We start from the raw sequence: 18081 nt of genomic DNA on the forward strand, positions 1-18081 counted from the left end.
TTACCCTTATTCTATTTTTTCCCTTTTTGTCAACTTTTTGGTCACCGTTTGTTGGTTTCTAAAACAGTCCCAATCTTCAGGCTTACTGCTATTCTTTGCAACATTATAAGCCTCTTCTTTTAATCTAATACTATCCTTAACTTCCCCAGTAAACTTTCTTGATGAGCTTTTGTTTTTAATAGAATGTATTTCTGTTGAACATGTTGAAATGTTGCTTTAAATATTTCCCACAGTTTATTTATCACCATACCTTTTAGTCTATTTACCCAAACAACCTGAGCCAGCTCTCCTCGCATACCTACAGATTTATCTGTTTCAGTTTAAGATTCGTGTTTGGGACTGGAGTGTGTCACTTTCAAATTTAACATGGAATTCAACTGTATTATGACCACTTTTTCCTTAGTGAATCGTTTACTATAAGATTACTAACCCTGCCTCATTGCACAACACTAGATTTAAAATAGCTTTATCCCTAGTTGGTTCCACAACTCATTGTTCAAGGAAACTGACACAAAAGCATTCTATAAACTCATCTTCCAGACCACCTTTGCCAATTTGATTTGTCTAGTCTATATGAAGATTAAAGTCCCCCACAATTACTCCATTGCCTTTGATACAAGCTCCAATTATTTCTTGCATAATGCGCTGTCCAATGGTATAATTACTGTTGGGAGTAGTTTATAGACCCCCCACCAGTGTTTCCCGATGCTTGCTATTCCTAATCCCCACCCATACTGATTCTACTTTCTGATCTTCTAAACCAAGATATTTTTCATTACTGTCCTTATGCCATCCTTTACTATCAAGGCAGCTATTCCTTCACCATTCTGCCTTGTCTTTTTGAAATGTCGTGTACCTTGGAACATTTATTTCCCAACCTTGGTTACCTTGTAATGGCAATTAGATCTAAGCCATTTATCTCTATTTGTGCCACAAGTTCTTCTATCACTTGAGAATGCTTCACGCATTCAGATAAAGATGTATTAATTCTATTTTTGTATTGCTGAAAATAGAGACATGTCGAAGCTTTTCATCTTGCACTCATCAGGACAATCCCCAAGAATGCCAATGTAAGGGGGAAACAACATTGTTTTCCTTTACGTGGTATTCTTGCGGATTGTCCTGATGAGTGCACGAAGAAAAGCTTCAACAACATGTCTCTATTTTAGCAATACTCAAGTTCTGTACTACCAAAGAACAATTCAATTTTTTTTACTACTATTCTTTGCCTAGACCTTATTCGCTGATGCACTATTACTGTTAATCTCTCTATCCCTACCTGTCCCACTGTGCTTGTCTTTACCCAGATCACTACAATCTCCTACTGTCTCGAATTTTACCACACAGATAGCAAGTTCCTACTACCTGTTGGGCAAAGTCAAGGGCTCCTCCATCCCTATATGTTGGATCACCATTCCTACCTGACTCCCAGTCACACGCTCCTGTCCCTGACCACTGACCAATTCTAAAGTTCTGCCTAAACTAAGAGATGCGACTACCTCCTGGAACAAAGTGTCCAAGTAACTCTCCTCCTTCCTGATATCCCACAATGTCTGCAGCTCATATTCCAGCTCAGAAGCAAAGTTGCTCAAGCACTGAACCAGTAATCCAGAGGCCCCAGGCTAATGCCCTGGGGACAGGGGTTCAAACCCCACCATGGCAGATGGTGGATTTAAGTTCAATTAATTAATAAATTCAATTAATTAATAAAAATCTGGAATTAAAATCCAATCTCAGGAATGGTGCCATGAAACTATCGATTGTCGTAAAAATCCATCTGGTTCCCTAATGTCCTTTAGGGAAGGAAATCTGCCGTCCTTACCTGACTGGCCTACCTGTGACTCCAGACCCACAGCAATGTGGTTGACTCTTAACGACCCTCTGAAATGGCCTAGCAAGCCACTCAGTTGTCAAGGGCAATTAGGGACGAGCAACAAATGCTGGCCTTGCCAGTGATGCCACATCCCATGAAAGAATTTTTTAAAAAACAGCTGCAGACACTTACCACAGTTATGGTTGTCCAGGACTGCCACCTATTCCACAAACTCCCACATACTGCAGTCGGGGCACACCAGCAGCCCTATCATGTCTGTCTAATTTTATTTATTTATTTGATTAGTTTAACTAGTTACTAATTTGGCAAAATAATAGCAAGTTACAGTCTCTTAGCTTGGAGACAAAAGAACACTCACCAGCTACTGGAGATAAAACACAAATGAAAAGCAGCACACCTCCTTCCCCCTCTGCACCAAATTCCCACGTGCACCAAATTCCTAACTTACCCATCAGTTCACGAAGCACTCTGTGCTCCCCCCACTGGTGTGCAGGGCAATATTTATTGCTCTACCAACATCTCATTTATTTGTTGCTGTTTTTGGGAGCCTACTGTGCACAAAGTGTTTGGAGGCACCCTGAAGTCGTAAAAGGTGCTACATCAAAACGAGTCTTTCTTTCTTTAAGCTGATACTCATGGAGCCATGCCCCAGTATCTTCAGAAATGGAAACGAAATCACCAACTCTTCATATCTATTGATTTTCCAGTACAAAGCCCAGATACTGAGACCAGCGAACCTTTGTACCCACAACCAAGGCCCATGAACAATCCCAACAAATTTGTGCAGTACTTACAATCTAAATTAACGGAATTCCTTACAAAAATTATGAAGTATCCAACAAGATAACTTGCTATCTGCAATTATTACATTGTGATGTTAACAAATTAATATGATGCAATTCTGATCAAAAGCAGCAGGAAACAAAGTGAGTGAATTTTAAACTTCGGGGTCCAAGGGCCTCAGCTACTTCACACAATTAGACTATAATTTAAAAGACTACGAGTAGACAGCAGCTTTTGATAATCAAATTTTAGGAAAACTTCCAATCCTATATGACAGCTGGAAGCCCACCTGTAGGCACTGAACAATTGTGCAATGGTTACTGGACAGCAAGCACATTTAACAAATGGCTATGTTTTTCAATTATAACAAAATGGATTATACTTTTACATCTGTGCTGTTGTCTCATCACGTCTGAAGGCTCTGAATCGTAACAAGAATACAGTTCTTCTAACACCTTGTACAAGTGGCTATTTTTCAATTATGAGCTCAGTTAGGAAGAGGTTTTACCTTGCGGGGGGGGGGGGGGGGGGGCGGGTGGCATCCATTTCTATCCTTACCTGCTATTCACAGAAATACCATTTGAGGAGGCGGCACAGGACAGGAAGCTGGACTGATTTTCCCCCTCACTACCCCAGAATCGCCAAGGCCAAGTGTGGCGTCCTTACAGCTGAGATCATGGATCAAATCAAGGCTAATAAAATTTGGACAACTAAAAGATATTCGATTTTCAGCAATTTCTATTTATTTTGCTAAGATTCTTATTCACGTCAGTCCTTTCCTTAAGCACTTGGTGTAGAAAGATGCATTGTTCCCCAAATACCATGTACAAGGATGAACTATTCCCCAATTATCCTATTATTGCAGAGAGTGGTACAGCATTAGCCACTTTCCAGGGGTGGAAGACATTTTGGTTCAAAAGTTCAACTTCAAAATACGCAGTTCAATTAGTTCTTGAAAAATAATCTTCCCATTATTAGATGGTTGCAGAACACTGCTTCTTCCATTCAGCCCTCTGTAATCTTGCACAAATGTAATTCCAAGACTGCTTTATTAACATTTCAAATTATTCTGCAGGTTCCTCATATGCAGGTGATTCATACAGGTCCCAAGACTCAAAACATTTGAATCTCAGACATGTCAACCACAGGAGTGGAAAACTTCACAATTCTGCCAGTTGTACTCAAACGCTGACCCTGGCAAAGATTCAAACTGCTTTGCATGGTGGGTTAGGTCAAAAAAAATTAGAGACCAGGATTCAGTTCAACTTCTTGGGTCAGTAAAGCCTGAAATACCTAGTCCTGTCCAATTCAAACACAATTCAGTAGATCTGTAATTGAGTCAATAGTGTTTATTAAAACAAATCTATTCCAGAATTTTGTCAGCTCAGTTGTTTGATTAATATGGATTACCTTTGTCAAGAAGTCAGATTGCAAATCTTGCCTAATTGAAAAGAGACAATTTCTGCCAACCGTCCTCCAAGAAACACATCCATCTCATTGTAATTAATGATTGCAAAAGCTTTCAAAACTTGCAAAAGAGGTTTTATATAAACACTGATTTTTTAAAATCTCTATAAAAATCTCAATGCTGATGTAAATTTAACATACTTCAACTAATAATGAATATATGTAGCTGCTGCTGGAGTAGCTAAAGGAAGAAATAAACTTGTACAATCCAATGTCAGGTAGATTGTATTGCATTATGGACAATAAAATACTAAAAGTAATTAAAGTTAATAACATTGAATAGTGAAAGGAGTTACATATCCTCTCCATCACAAAGACCATCTACTTCCACCTCCATCCTAACTCAATCCATCTGTGGGTGAAACCCTCATCCATGCACTGGTTACTTACACACTCAACTATTCCAATGCTTTCCAGACCAGCCTCTCATCCACCCTATGTAAACGCCTGCTTATCCAAAAACTTTGCTACCCATGTCCTATCCCGCAACAAGACCTGTTCAGCCATGTACTTGTTAACATTGACTCCTGGTTCCCCAACATTGCAGATTTAAAATTCTCATCTTCATATTTAAATCCCTTCACAGCCTTGCTGCCCCCTACTTCTGTAATCTCTACAACACCCTTCTTCCCTACATCGAAATCTGTCCCTCTGACTGGCCTCTTATGCAAACGCCACCTCCCCAAATCCCCCCTCCATTGACTGACATGGCTTCAGCCACAAAGGACCCATGATCTGAAATTCCTTCCTTAGGCCCTCTGCCTCTCCACCTCCTTCACCTTCTTTAAGACCTTCCTTAAAACCCACCTCTTCAACCAAGTTTTTTGTCGAGCCCTTCTAATATCTCCCTCTTCTGCCACACCTATTTTCTCCTTCCACCTTTGTGAAGTACTTTAGTGTCTTTTAACACTGAAAAATACCCCAAATAAATGTCATTTGTTAATTTATTTAAAAAAAGTTAATTTGTGCAAGTATTACAGAGGTCACTGATAAAATGGGGATTGGTTTTTAATGGTCTGTAAACACACCATATAGAATGAAACTGCCATAAAGTTGCTGTTATATTAGTTTTATGCTTTTGTAGCATTACCAGTTTCCTTCAGGTAGCCAGACTCAGTCAGGTCCAGCAAATTAACACTGGGAATGCCATCAGCCACATGAGACTCGCACATTGAACTAGCACACAATAGAAAGCAACATAAAAGCTGCAACAGTTGAGCATTATACACTGCAGCATCTCAACTAGATTCAGCATTTAAAACCAATTACACACACACTCCTTCTACACTATTGAACAGCTTCTGTGCCGATTCCAGTTGGTCCCAAGTTTTTAGCTGCCAGTTGAATTTGGCCACAGAGGGTCTCTGCTCTATGCACAACTTGCTCCAAAGCTGCAAATGAAGGTTTTTTAATACCGCAGAATTAGTACCAAGTCACGGCTGTGATTTTACCACTCTGGCTGGGATACTAGAGGTTGAGGAAGCAACAGATCCACAGCTGTCCTGTATGAGTGGACCAAGAGGTCAACCTCTCAGTGGACTGAGCTGCAGCCAGGTCTAACATGGCAGACGTGATGGTACAATTAGAGACTGGGAGTGAAAGCCCCATCCCAGGAGGGATTTGATGTCTCCAACAGAAAGCGAATCAGATTGTTTACACTACAAGTTACTGCGAATGGCATGCTTGCCATCACAGCCAACCCTATAATATAAAAGGAAGCATTAATAGTCTTAACTGTTAACTGAGAGGATACAAAATTCCACACTTTAAAAAAAAAAGACTGTGAGCTTTTGCAAAACAAGCAGTTCAAACATGCAAAAGCATCACACATATGGAAAAACTTTCTGCGATTTAAGGGATATTAAATACAAGAGTAACTTTGGCCTTTGCCCAGTCTTCATACCTCCTATGAAATGCAGACATACTTAATCACTCAGGATTTGCAAAATCCTCCCAGTGGGAGGTGAAGGAAGTGAAACTGTGGGGAGACTGTCTGCATCCACAGAAACACTGCAGGGTACAGTCAATACTAGTTTCCCTGCTCTCGGAAATATGCAGTGCTTTATCAGGGACTAAACAGTAAGTTATTCCAAAGCACTGAAAAATCGATTGAAACTTTTTCCAAGTTAAAAAGAGTCCTGCAAAGAATAGGTTATACCACAAAAACAAGTGCCATTTGAAAGTGTGAACGGAAGTTCTATTGAAAGCTACAAATTGAAACCACATTGCAACAAATTAGCTCAGCATAGCCGAGTCCCTAAAGTTGGTACCAGTTTCTTGGATTAGGGAGAGATGAAATAAGGGAAAGATGAAATAAGGGGAAATAAAGAGATTTGCTGCTGCCCAATTGCATTGTGGGAATTCCTGGTTGACATACTGGTCTGTGGATACTAGCTGAGGTCAAGGTCCAACTCATTTGTAACGTCGTTTAGTAATACTTAAATAGCCTGCCACATTCATCATGAAGGCTTGCATGTGACTATTTGTTATATGGGCAAGTTACTGAAGGGCATCTTGTGTGTCTGTACTTCAAGAACCCATTGCTAAGAGAGGAGAAAAAAAAATGAAAAACTGCAACCAGACAGAAACATTCACTTGTGTGTTCTTCAATCTGAACAGTAACATCCATCAGGGTTAGAATCCTTCAATGAAAGCACATTGTTCCTGAGCTCAAACAATTATTAAGTCCGACATTTTAAATTTGCAAAGTGAGGGGATAAAAATTATTACAATCACAGATTAAATGGACAAAGTTTGCATACAGACTATCAATTCTCACTGTCTTGCAAAACCTTGTAAAGGTGGAAGGGATGGGGAGGGGGAGGTGGGGGAAGACAACAAAGAGGCACCAGAACTGCATTTGTCCCACTTGCGTCTCTAGTTAGGTCACTATACAATGCATTGCTAATATGCCTGAAGAAATCAAGACACATACTATACCACCAAATAAACTTACAAAATATTGTTTTCTCCAATCTTACAATGATGGATTTTATGCTGCCAATATAATTTTCTGTCAATTGCATAAAGAGGAGTCTTTGGCAAAAATGCTGACACTCTTGCTCAATCAGGAACAATGTGACTAAATTCCAATGCACCTTTGCCCTGATCATAATCAACATTCCAACCCATCCAACCAGAGTAAACATACCTTGGAAAATGTCCTGCTCATTGGTCTTGTAAAACCCTGAAGAAAAGAGACAATGCGGTGCTAAATTGGATAGCCCCCAAAAAGGGGCACAGGAATCATAATACACGATTGATCCACACTCGCAGATTGCAATGCAGACAGCACACCAACTTCATTTGAACGAGTTCTGCATCCAACCAGTGTTAACCGTACTGTCCATTGCTGGACACATCAGCAGGGAGCCAACATCATCAGTGGCTAGCACCACTTAAAGCTAGCCTGCACCTCTTAAAGGGGAGGTGTATTGCGGCTGCAGCAGGTGCTGACAGTCATGCAGGATGTGAATCTGACCTGGGAAACATGGCACAACATGAGAGAAAGCAGGCTCCAAGATTTTCGGATGCTGCACTGAGACATGTCCCATGTCCGCAGAAGGAAAGGAGGCCCTCCAGACACACGGGCAAAAGGCAGTGGGAGCAGACAGCCATTGAGGTCAATGCCAGGAGTCAAGCTCCGAAGACCTGGATGTGGTGCCACAAGAATTTCACTGTCTTCACAAGTGGTCAAGGTCAGTGAATGGATCTTCAAATGCCACATCGTACCAACTGCACCAGTAGCCTCAAGATATCAATGCTCAAATCATCACAACTCCATCACTCAACTACCGATAATTGCTATCAATCAGGACTCATATGAACATTCATATGGAAACTAAAAATAAACAAACAAATCAAAAAAAAATTCTCCAGTTTGATTCCTGGTTAGTTAATCTCAACTGGGATGGCTGTATGTGCAGTACCACTGACTTCACCACTGGTACACGCCTCCCACAACTTCTCCTAGGCTGGAGTGACAGGATGGAGAGGGGAGAGAAATGAGCCAGTGCTCCTGGTCCCAATCATTAGATTCTACTGGAGAGTACACAAGTTCATATTAAATGAGAGCATGATTAGGCTCAGCTGTGATGCCCCTCATTGGTGATGTCCTATTAACAATCACTCTCTCGGCTCAAAGGTGAAGAACAGGCACTTGTTTGAGATATTGAAAGGCATCCGACACAGTTCCTTTCAGTAAAACTACCAACAACTTTGTTATTGTTTTATTACATTATGGCCTAGTTAGATTATCCAAAGCATGCCTGTTTTAAACAGATGGGAAGGACACAGTGACATGTGGTTAAAAATAAAACCCCAAGATATCTATCAATGTAAGGTCACCGGCCAGTAAAGGCAAGGAAAACCCTAGGTTCAATCCCCATTCCATACCAAATTAAATCATCTCAGCCAGGAAAGCAGCTGGTCTATTACAATTAGCTTCAGTGCCCCATGTAAAATCAGCAGAAACTCGGGTTAAAAAGTGCTTTCTTTATACATCAGGTTTGGGCTGTGCTTCAAATTGTTGAATTGCCAAACACTTACTGCCTAGGTTCATAAGAATGTGGCAAGGTAACTGCAGATGCCCACGGAACCAGACCCAGGGAGGGAGAATGAGGAAAAGAAATAGTGAAGGAGGAATGAATACAAGTACACAGGTGACAGAATCTTGTAGTCAACAGTAAGCAGTGAGATGGGCCGCTAATTTCTGATTTCCACCCTCTCCCCTTTCCGCTTGTAGATGAGGGTGATGATGCCTTTCCTCATGGATTCTGACATGCTGCTGACCAAAAGCACATTTTCATATACTTCCTGCAGGTCTGGGCCGATCCAGTCCCACAGAGCCGAATACAACTCAACCTGTAAGCCGTTGCTTCGGGGAGTTTTACTCATCTCGAAGGACCCGACGGCCTTTGTCAGCTCATCCAGAGTTAGCGGCTTGTCCAGTCTCTCCCTCATGCTGTCATCTAAGACCTCCGTGATAGATGACAGGAAGGACTGGGAAGCCGCTGTCCATGGGCTTCACGTCGTACAGCCCAGCATAAAAGGATTTGCTGATCCTTAGTATGTCGGACTGCAAAGACATTACAGAGCCATCCTCTTCCTTCAGGCTGCTGATCGCAGAGTGCTCTCCGTGTACCGTTTGGAAGAAGTAAAGGGAGCACGTCTCATCCTGCTCAACGGAGTGGACTCTGGACCGGAAGATGATCTTGGAGGCCTCCGTGGCAAAGAACGAGGCCCACTGACTCTTCACCTCATGGAGGTCCTCCTTGACCTCAGCCCCCATCGACTGCAGCCGAAGCAGATTCTGCATTCTTTTCTGGAGTCAGGACATTTCCCTCTGTCTCGCCCTCTGAACACCTTTGAAGATAAAACCCGAAACTTGCTGGTCTTCCAGCACAAAGAGTTGTCCACGACCGAGTGTTGCAGAATGGCACATTCCAAGGTCCAGGACTATGTGCTGAGGGACGCACTAAAGCTTGGGGCAGCCACTGCAAAGACCCAAAGGGGAAAGACCACTGTGTGAGGTCCTCCCACCAAAGTGAACTGAGGAGCTGGACACATGGGAAACCCATCGGGCTGTGTACACCAAATATGGGTTTGCTGTAAAATGTACATGGCATGTAAAATGGAATGGAAGGGTTGTGAGGCAACTCACTCCTGTATTGAAGAAAACTGATTTCCTTTGCACTTTTTGGAATGGCAACTTGGTGCTGTTTTGAACTGTTTTGTAATTTTTTTTTTAAACAGATTTTTATGAATAAAGTATATTTTTGGAAAAAAAAAACAAAGTATAGAGGTGACAAGTCAGTATCCATGGACAGAAAGTCATAACAAATCCTGCTACATGGCAAAGTGTGGCTGGGCGTTACATTGCAACCACAGCATTAAGCTTCATTACGATAACAGTGAACAGAAGGGCAGTATAAACCTGGGCTGTGACAAGTTTGGGAAATACTAAAATAGTTAGTAGCAGCGAAATTTCAATTTTGCTCCCTTTTTTCCTCTGCATCAAAATACTACTTGCCAATTTCAAAAAATTAATTAGCTTTTTTGAAAAATATTCATGCATTATACTACAGTATTATAATACTATTTAAACATCAATCAGAAGTATTATTACCTCACTCGTTTGCTCCAAATTTTCTCCATGTGAACGGCAAAACTCAAGAATGGATGTTGAATTTGTGGAAAACTGTAAGTAAAGAGGAAATAATTCATTTGCTCATTCTAACCTCAAATCCTCCAGTGCTTTTAATCCCATCCTTTCCCACTACTACATTGATAGTATTTTTTCAATATCACCTTCCCTCTCACACCAATATTGGCATTCTAAAAAGTTATTAAAACAAGAAAATTTCCTTCCCTTTTTATACCCTTACCTCCCTTGTATCCAAGCATTCCAGATGGCACTGTTAACAATAGTAATTTGGAGGAAACAAACGGTTGTTATAACTAATTATAAATTATAATTTCATACGAATTAGGAGCAGGAGTAGGTCACTCGACCCCTCGAGCCTGCTCCACCATTCAACAAGATCATGGCTGATCTGATTGTAACCTTAACACCACATTCCCACCTACCCCCGATAACCTTTCACCCTCTTGCTTATCAAGAATCTATCTACCTCTGCTTTAAAAGTATTCAAAGACTCTGCTTCCACTGTCTTTTGAGGAAGAGAGTTCCAAAGACTCACGACGCTCAGAAAAAATTTCTCCTCATCTCGGTCTTAAATGGGCAACCCCTTATTATAGACCCCTAGTACTAGATTCTCCCACAAGAGGAAACATCCTTTCCACATCCACCCTGTAAAGGCCCCTAAGAAACTTATATGTTTCAATTATAATTAATATCAAAAAGATTGGAACCCAATATATGGGAAAAGGAGAGAAAATTCTGCCGGTTATTTTTCTCTCAAGGAAGTTAAGAGGGAATTACAAATTCTATCATTCAAACATATTTGTTCCATTTGACTGAGATTACGTCCAGTTTCCAACCATGTTATTTGGGGAAAGGGTTGGGGAATGTCTGTTAAAACCAGTTGCAACATTAATGGCAGTCCAAAACACCAGTGCCTTCTTTCTCAACCAAAGTATCAATAGTATCCCCATCCCATTTCTCAAACTCTGCTTTAGATTCGATCTTGTTCTCTCAATGCCAATTCAGAAAAATAAATTCCACGCTAAACCAAAATGAGTTATGGCTGATCACAAATATTATTAAATAACCAAACACACAGGTTTTGGATGTATTCACTTATCATTAATGCTGTATAGCCTTAACCCTTAAGGGAATGGCTATATGACGCTTTGCTTTCAACATGAGCAAAGGAACTTTCCATAGACAAGGACCAAAGTTTATATGATATTGTATGCCCCAAACCAAGTAAATTGACTGGCATGTGAAAATTAAACCACTCCAACCCCATGGCAGTACTTAGCAAAATAAACCAACTTGCCAGAGAGGTGTGCCAGGCTAATGTTTTTTAGGACAGTAAAAGAAATCAACACCTCACTGCGTGGAATCACATGCATTAATGACCTTGTATATTGCACCAATCATTGGAGAATCTGACTTCACTGGCAGCACTGTGGTGCCTCTGGAAGTGCTGTTTTTCCTCAGGCTCCGAACAGGTCGTAGCATCACTAATTGCAAACATTTATTTGTTGTCAATTTTATCGTCTCTCCTTGCATGAGGCACTGGCTCTTTTCTGGGATACAGTTCTACACTCAGTCACTTACCCAGCTAACCATTATTCACTTATGAGAACAGCGAGTGTCAAGAGAATATTTAACTATGACACGATGCTATTACAGCTGAATCTGGTCCTATTCGCACCCAATATCCATGTGCAAGGACTTCAACTAGGAACCAATGAATTGCCAGAGAGAGCAGGAAACTGGGCCAGCTTTCTTAACCCGAGGTACTGAGGCCAATTGCTACACCTCATTTTACTCTCAGCCCTGGTATAACTAACTCTGCACAGTCTCGGAATCACACCTGTGAACAGCTTGTCTGTATAACTTGGTGCTACATTGGGCTTTTACCTCCTGAACTAGTGAAAAACCTTTTGTTTATAATATAAAATATATTCGGGTTCCGAAGAAGGGTCACTGACCCGAAACATTAACTCTGCTTCTCTCTCCACAGCTGCTGCCAGACTTGCTGAGTATTTCCAGCATTTCTTGTTTTTATTTCAGATTCCCAGCATCTGCAGTATTTTGCTTTTATTTTAACCTTTTGTTTATGTTGAGATTGCATTCTGGTAGAACTGGAGGGTGGAATGCGCTGTCACATTGTCTTTCCACCTCTAGGACATGATTTTGAATCCAGCTCAGATAGATGTAAATTAAAAAGTCTACTCTGATAGCTCCAAGGGTCAAAAATGAGCGCACTCAACCCAGTACAAGGTGGATGTGCTCCTACCACAAAAAACTGCCAATAATTTGGCAATATTACCAATTGAGATAGTGCTTCTGATTTATGGCACACTGTTGTAGAAGAGTCGATTTACTTCACATCTTACCTCAAAGATACATACATAATACTGGGATTGCAAATGTGGGATAAGGTGAAGACCTTCACGAACAGTAAACTTTCTCTAAAGGTAATTAGAAACTCGAACATATATTTTTGCATGTATTTTGTGCAGCAGTCCCAATGAGTTAGTAAAGGCAGTGCCTACTAACCTATATGGATCAGAAAGTTGCAGGTCCCATTCCCACTCTACTGAGTTAGTTAAGCTCAGGTTGGGTGACAGTAGTGGTCCTAAAAATTGGACTTGGAGACATTGGGCTGAGTTTTTTTTTTAAGAAAAAGCCATGGTTCTGCTCCTGCTTGCTAACCAGTGAGTCCTGTTGGAAAAAGTGGAATGGATCAGGGCTCAGTTGGAATGGCCAAAACAACTGAACAGCCTGACGACATTCACATACAAAGGGTGACAATGTGGAACTAGAGCATATAAAAGCACGAGTCATTTGCTCTCTCAGGAGAGAGAAAAGTAAATGGGCAGAGGGATAGAGTTTAAGATAATTGGTGCACGATGCATCAAATGATTCCTCCATTTACATAATATTCTTTGGACAAATACAAGCAGACAATAGGTATTTTTGTTTCAGCAGTTACTGTTGATAATTAGGGGCAGGTTGACTGATTTACTGAGCCTAATAGTACAAGACAGTAGTTAATATGCATTATTAAAATGGCAACATGCTGAAGTAGTCTGGGTTGCCTGCAAGTATAAATTCTTCCTCATACCAAACTTGGTCAATTCTCCATTCTGACACCCCACATTCTGAACCCCCAGTATTAAATAAAATACAAGTCACTTTTTTTTGTTACATTACTCAGAATTATAACTATATTTACATTGAGAGCAAGAGAACAAGATGGTCAGTCCAATAAAAATGGCATTGTGAGGTATCAAAAAAAGGAGCTATGAACTATGTTGACTTCAGCACTTAGATAATAAGCCCTCTGTAATAAACAGGCTGCATACCACCAGATTAAAGATCACCTTAGTTCACTATATCCCTCAGAAAATGCCAGTGGTGATCCACACATTACACATAGTGGCACCTAACAGAGGAGGGAAGGGACAATGGATAATCTGCATACCTAAAAAGGGATGAACACACCACCCACAATGTAAAATCAATACAATGCAGAATTGTTTCAATATGGGATCACTCTACTGACAGTAAAGGTGTGGCAAAGTTTTAATATGCTTTCAACACTTGTGACTAGTTCAACATTTTGCTACCACCCAATTCCTACTTGACCCTCACTCCGGCTCCCAAACACAAATCGGAACATTATTAAGCTTTGATGGCCCACCACATCTCCTCCCGCCCCACCCCACACCCAGCTAACTAGCTAATGTTAACTTGATCAACAGAAACCCAAACAGTTCCAAGTTTGCACTAGTCACTTTAACATTGACTACTGTGCAGGAGAGTAATTCTCAACCTTATTCCTGATACTCAATTCCATTATTTATACTCGGAATGAAAGCAAGCCTGATAGGGTCTGCAATTGTCTGTATCTGTTTTACCCCTTTTTTTGAATATGGTTACCACATTTGCCTGTTTTTAAATGAGCTGCCACCTCATCAGCATCCATCCTCTACAGAGACTTACACATGCAGAAAGGCCATTGGATATGGTACCAAAGAGTCATCAATGCTGGAACCATACCACCGAATGTGTCAGAGCTATTAGGGAATTACAATCTAATATATATGTATATTAACTGCCACAACAGTTCTTCCTTCTCCCCTTTAACCTTTCTGTTCCCTTGAAGGTGCTACTTCATGCTGGTACACAATTTCACAAGTGTCACCATCTTCCAGTACTACTAGGTTCAAAGGTTAATTTTAGCACCCTGAGTAAGGTCAGCTAATTTAGCACAAAGAGGTCAAATCTGTAACCCTCCTGATATACCAGACTGGGCTATCTGAGCAAGTTAACTGCCAGCAATTAATAATGTCCTTCAAAAGAAACACCTCAAAAATAGTCACTGGACTGCTAGAATGTCTTAACATCCAATATAGAGATTCATCTAATTTACTCCTTTGAGAATGACATTTCTCTCAGCACAGGATGTGTGGAATGGGAGTTCATTTTTATTAAGTACATTTTCAGGAAAGCACGACTCTACACATTAAGACTGGGTATATTAGGGTGAGCTAAAAGAAAGGGTTGCTTATTTAGCTGAATCACCATTTGCTCAGCATAAATTGCACGCTGTTGACCAATTCAGACAGGGGGTATGCAAGATCAACAAAATACAAGAACAGTGCTAGTGACCAGATTTATTGGCGATCATGGTATACAGTGCAAACTTCCAATGCAAAAATGACCAAAAGGAAAAGGCAGTTGTGAGCACCCATCATTTTTATATGTGCCACCTGGAAAAATGCTGTGGAATAAAAAGAAAAAAAGGTGCATTGAGATTGATCCAACCCATTAGAATTGCAAAGGGAAGGAATGACAATTGTTGATGAAATATACCAAAAAAAAAAGGCAACCTAGATCAGTAGTTCTCAAACTGGGTTCCGTTGAGACTTTGAAGTGGGGGGGGAAAGACAGTGACGGTCCATGAAATAATCAGAACGTGGTTACCGAGCAGGGATGGCCTCGCGGGTGGGCAGCTGGAGGAGGCTTGCTTCAAGTCAGGAGTGGAGTGTGGCCGCCACATGTGCAGTGCGGAATGGGCTGGTTGTCTCACCAGGAGGGGAGCGTGCATGGAGGAGTACTGAGAGAGGCAAGAAAATCACTATTTCTGTAAGCACCTGTTTTAATTTTCAATACTCTTTACATGCAGTACTTTCATATAATCAATTCTATACAATACTTTAATTTAGATGGCGGAATCTATGATTCTTAATCTAATTGAAAAGGGATCCTTCAACCAAAAGTTTGAAAACCACTCATCTAGATAGATGCGACTGAGAAATGGTCTTCAAAAATCTTCTTCTTCTTTGGCCTCCTTGTCTCGAGAGACAATGGGTAAGCGCCTGGAGGTGGTCAGTGGTTTGTGAAGCAGCGCCTGGAGTGGCTATAAAGGCCAATTCTAGAGCGACAGACTCTTCCACAGGTGCTGCAGATAAAATTGGTTGTCAGGGATGACTATTACAATGCAATTTCTTTTACAATTACTAGCACTCCCTTTGCCTTTGTTCCATGACATCTTAGTCATTTAATCTCTCCTGCCCTATCACACACCTTCCATTTTGTTGTTCTTCCCCCACCTCCCCCAACCCCAATCTTTTCACTTGCGCAAAGACGACTACATTTCTAACCTTTGCCCGTTCTGATAAAAGGTCACAGACCTGAAAGGTTAACCCTGCTTCTCTCTCCACAGATGCTGCCAGACCTACTGAGTATTTCCAGCACTTTGTTTTTGTTTTTAATCACAATGCAGAATCAGCTCTGAAACAATCTGTAGCCAAGATGCTTTCACATAAGCGATGCATAAGGCCAATCAACTGTTCATTTAATGCATATTGCTCTTCTTGCAGAAAAAAGGCTTTTAGCAGAAAGTGCAAGTATTTGTTCAGTGAGGTTCTTACCTCTCATGAATTATTGTATACTTTTTGCTGAGGGGCACAGAGATTGCACAGCAGGGCTCGAAAGTAGTTTTCAACCTCCTATCTCTGAGAAGCCAACTGTTTTCACTGAATTAGGTGGGGACCCATGATTCGCAAGTTATGGACATTGTAGACATTTCTTGCAAATGAGGAAGTCTCAAAAGATTCTTTGATGATGGTCATAAGTCATTCATAGGTTGGTATCTTTTTCTGTTAGTGAATTCCATGGCACATTGCAGATGTTTGAATGATCACATGGTTACAGTCAACAGCAACAATGCAGAGTGCCTGCTAGAAGCTTGTGGCCATCTTCAATGCCAACAGCACCAGTGGACATGAAGGCAGCTGCCAAAGGTTTCTGCACACCAAAAGACCTGCCAAGGTGAGACTACTCAAAAGTTCCCTAATCAAATAGATGGGACAGGTCTCAAAAGAGTTTCCTCTCACTCTGTTAAAGCCTAATTGTCTTAGCCACAACCATCCAGTTCTTTCATTGCTTAACATGCCTGACCATATTGCAGCAGTTTATACTTCTTAATTGCAAATTACAACTGGAAATCTGGTCACGTCTTTAAAGGAGTGCTCTGAAAAATTCTTCCAACAAAAGCTAACTGTATGTTCGTTTACTCGCACACTGGAATATAGCATGGACATTTGAGTAACACTGTATGTGCTTCCAAGACTTGTAACATCGACATTCATTTGCTTACAAGACAATCTGGCGTATAACAGGAGGTATCAGGAACTAACAATTTTAAGCACTTGTATGCCTTCAAGGAAGCAGCTACTGAAGTCAAAGAAAGTAGAGGCAGTTAAAACTATTTCTTCTCCCTAAACTCAGTCATACAAAGACACAAAATCCAACACACAATGATATGCAAGCCTGGCCCAGGCTACTACCAGCATTCAAAGAACACTAATTGAAAGCAAGACTTCATACAAATCATGTAAGTAATACTGGGAAGAGGATCATGCATCCACCATTCAGTATCAATGTTATTCTTCTGTTTCACCTCGTGTTGTGTGGCACTAGCACTGTGTTAAATGGTATAGACTCAGAACGGATCTAGCAGCTCAAAACTAACATCCATAAGCACTACCACAATCTCTAATCTCACAGCCCAGCAGATCCCTCACTCTACAAGTGGCAATGACCATCTCCAACAAGAGTGAATCTAACCATCTCCCCTTGACATTCAACAGGATTACCATTGCTGAAACCCCCATCAACATCCTGGGGATTACCACTGACAAGAGCATTAACTGGACCAGTCACATAAAAGCTGTGGCTACAAGAGCAGGTCAGAAGCTGGGAATTCTGCAGCGAGTAATTCACCTCCTGACTCCCCAAAGCCTGTCCACCATCTACAGGGCACAAGTCAGTAGTTGATGAATACTCTGCACTTGCCTAGATGAGTGCAGCTCCAACACTCTACCATCCAAGCCAAAGCAGACCGCTAATTGACACTCCCTCCACCACCGGTGCACTGTGGCAGCAGCGTGCATCATCTGCAAGATGCACTACAGCAACTTGCCAAGGCCTCTTCGACAGCATCTTCCAAACCCACGACCTCTACCACCTAGAATAAGGGAGCAGATGCATGGGGACACCACCAGCTGTAAGTTCCCCTCCAAGCCACACACAATCCTTAGTTGGAACTACATTGCCATCCCTTCACTGTTGCTGGGCCAAAATCCTGGAACAACCTCCCTAACAGCACTGTGGGTGTACCTACACCACATGGCATGCAGTGGTTCAAGAAGGGGGCTCACCCTTTCCAGCAATGTTCACATCCCAAAAACAAAAGAAAGCACACCCAATATATTCCCAAACACCAGCAGGATATATCCAACTCAGGAATTTAGGCAGTCAATTTGAAGAGCAACAGGTGAAACCCATG

The 18081-nt window shown here is 41.3% G+C and overlaps 1 protein-coding gene across 4 annotated transcripts in view; it reads right to left on the reverse strand.

Moving 5' to 3' along the window:
* LOC137377676 (Krueppel-like factor 12) overlaps window positions 1–18081 on the reverse strand; it is a 206511-nt gene that overhangs the window by 172272 nt on the left and 16158 nt on the right. For 3 of the 4 annotated variants that reach the window (XR_010976459.1, XM_068047592.1, XM_068047588.1), the window contains exon 2: window positions 10212–10283. The exons of the other annotated variant lie outside the window; for it this stretch is intronic. Coding sequence is in view for 1 of the 3 variants with exons in the window: in XM_068047588.1 (XP_067903689.1) it covers window positions 10212–10283 (72 nt within the window). In the remaining 2 variants the exon portion in view is untranslated. The remainder of the gene's footprint in view (window positions 1–10211; window positions 10284–18081) is intronic. 4 annotated transcript variants of the gene reach the window in all.

This window comes from Heterodontus francisci, chromosome 15 (genome assembly GCF_036365525.1).
Source record: "Heterodontus francisci isolate sHetFra1 chromosome 15, sHetFra1.hap1, whole genome shotgun sequence".
Classification (NCBI taxonomy): domain Eukaryota; kingdom Metazoa; phylum Chordata; class Chondrichthyes; order Heterodontiformes; family Heterodontidae; genus Heterodontus; species Heterodontus francisci.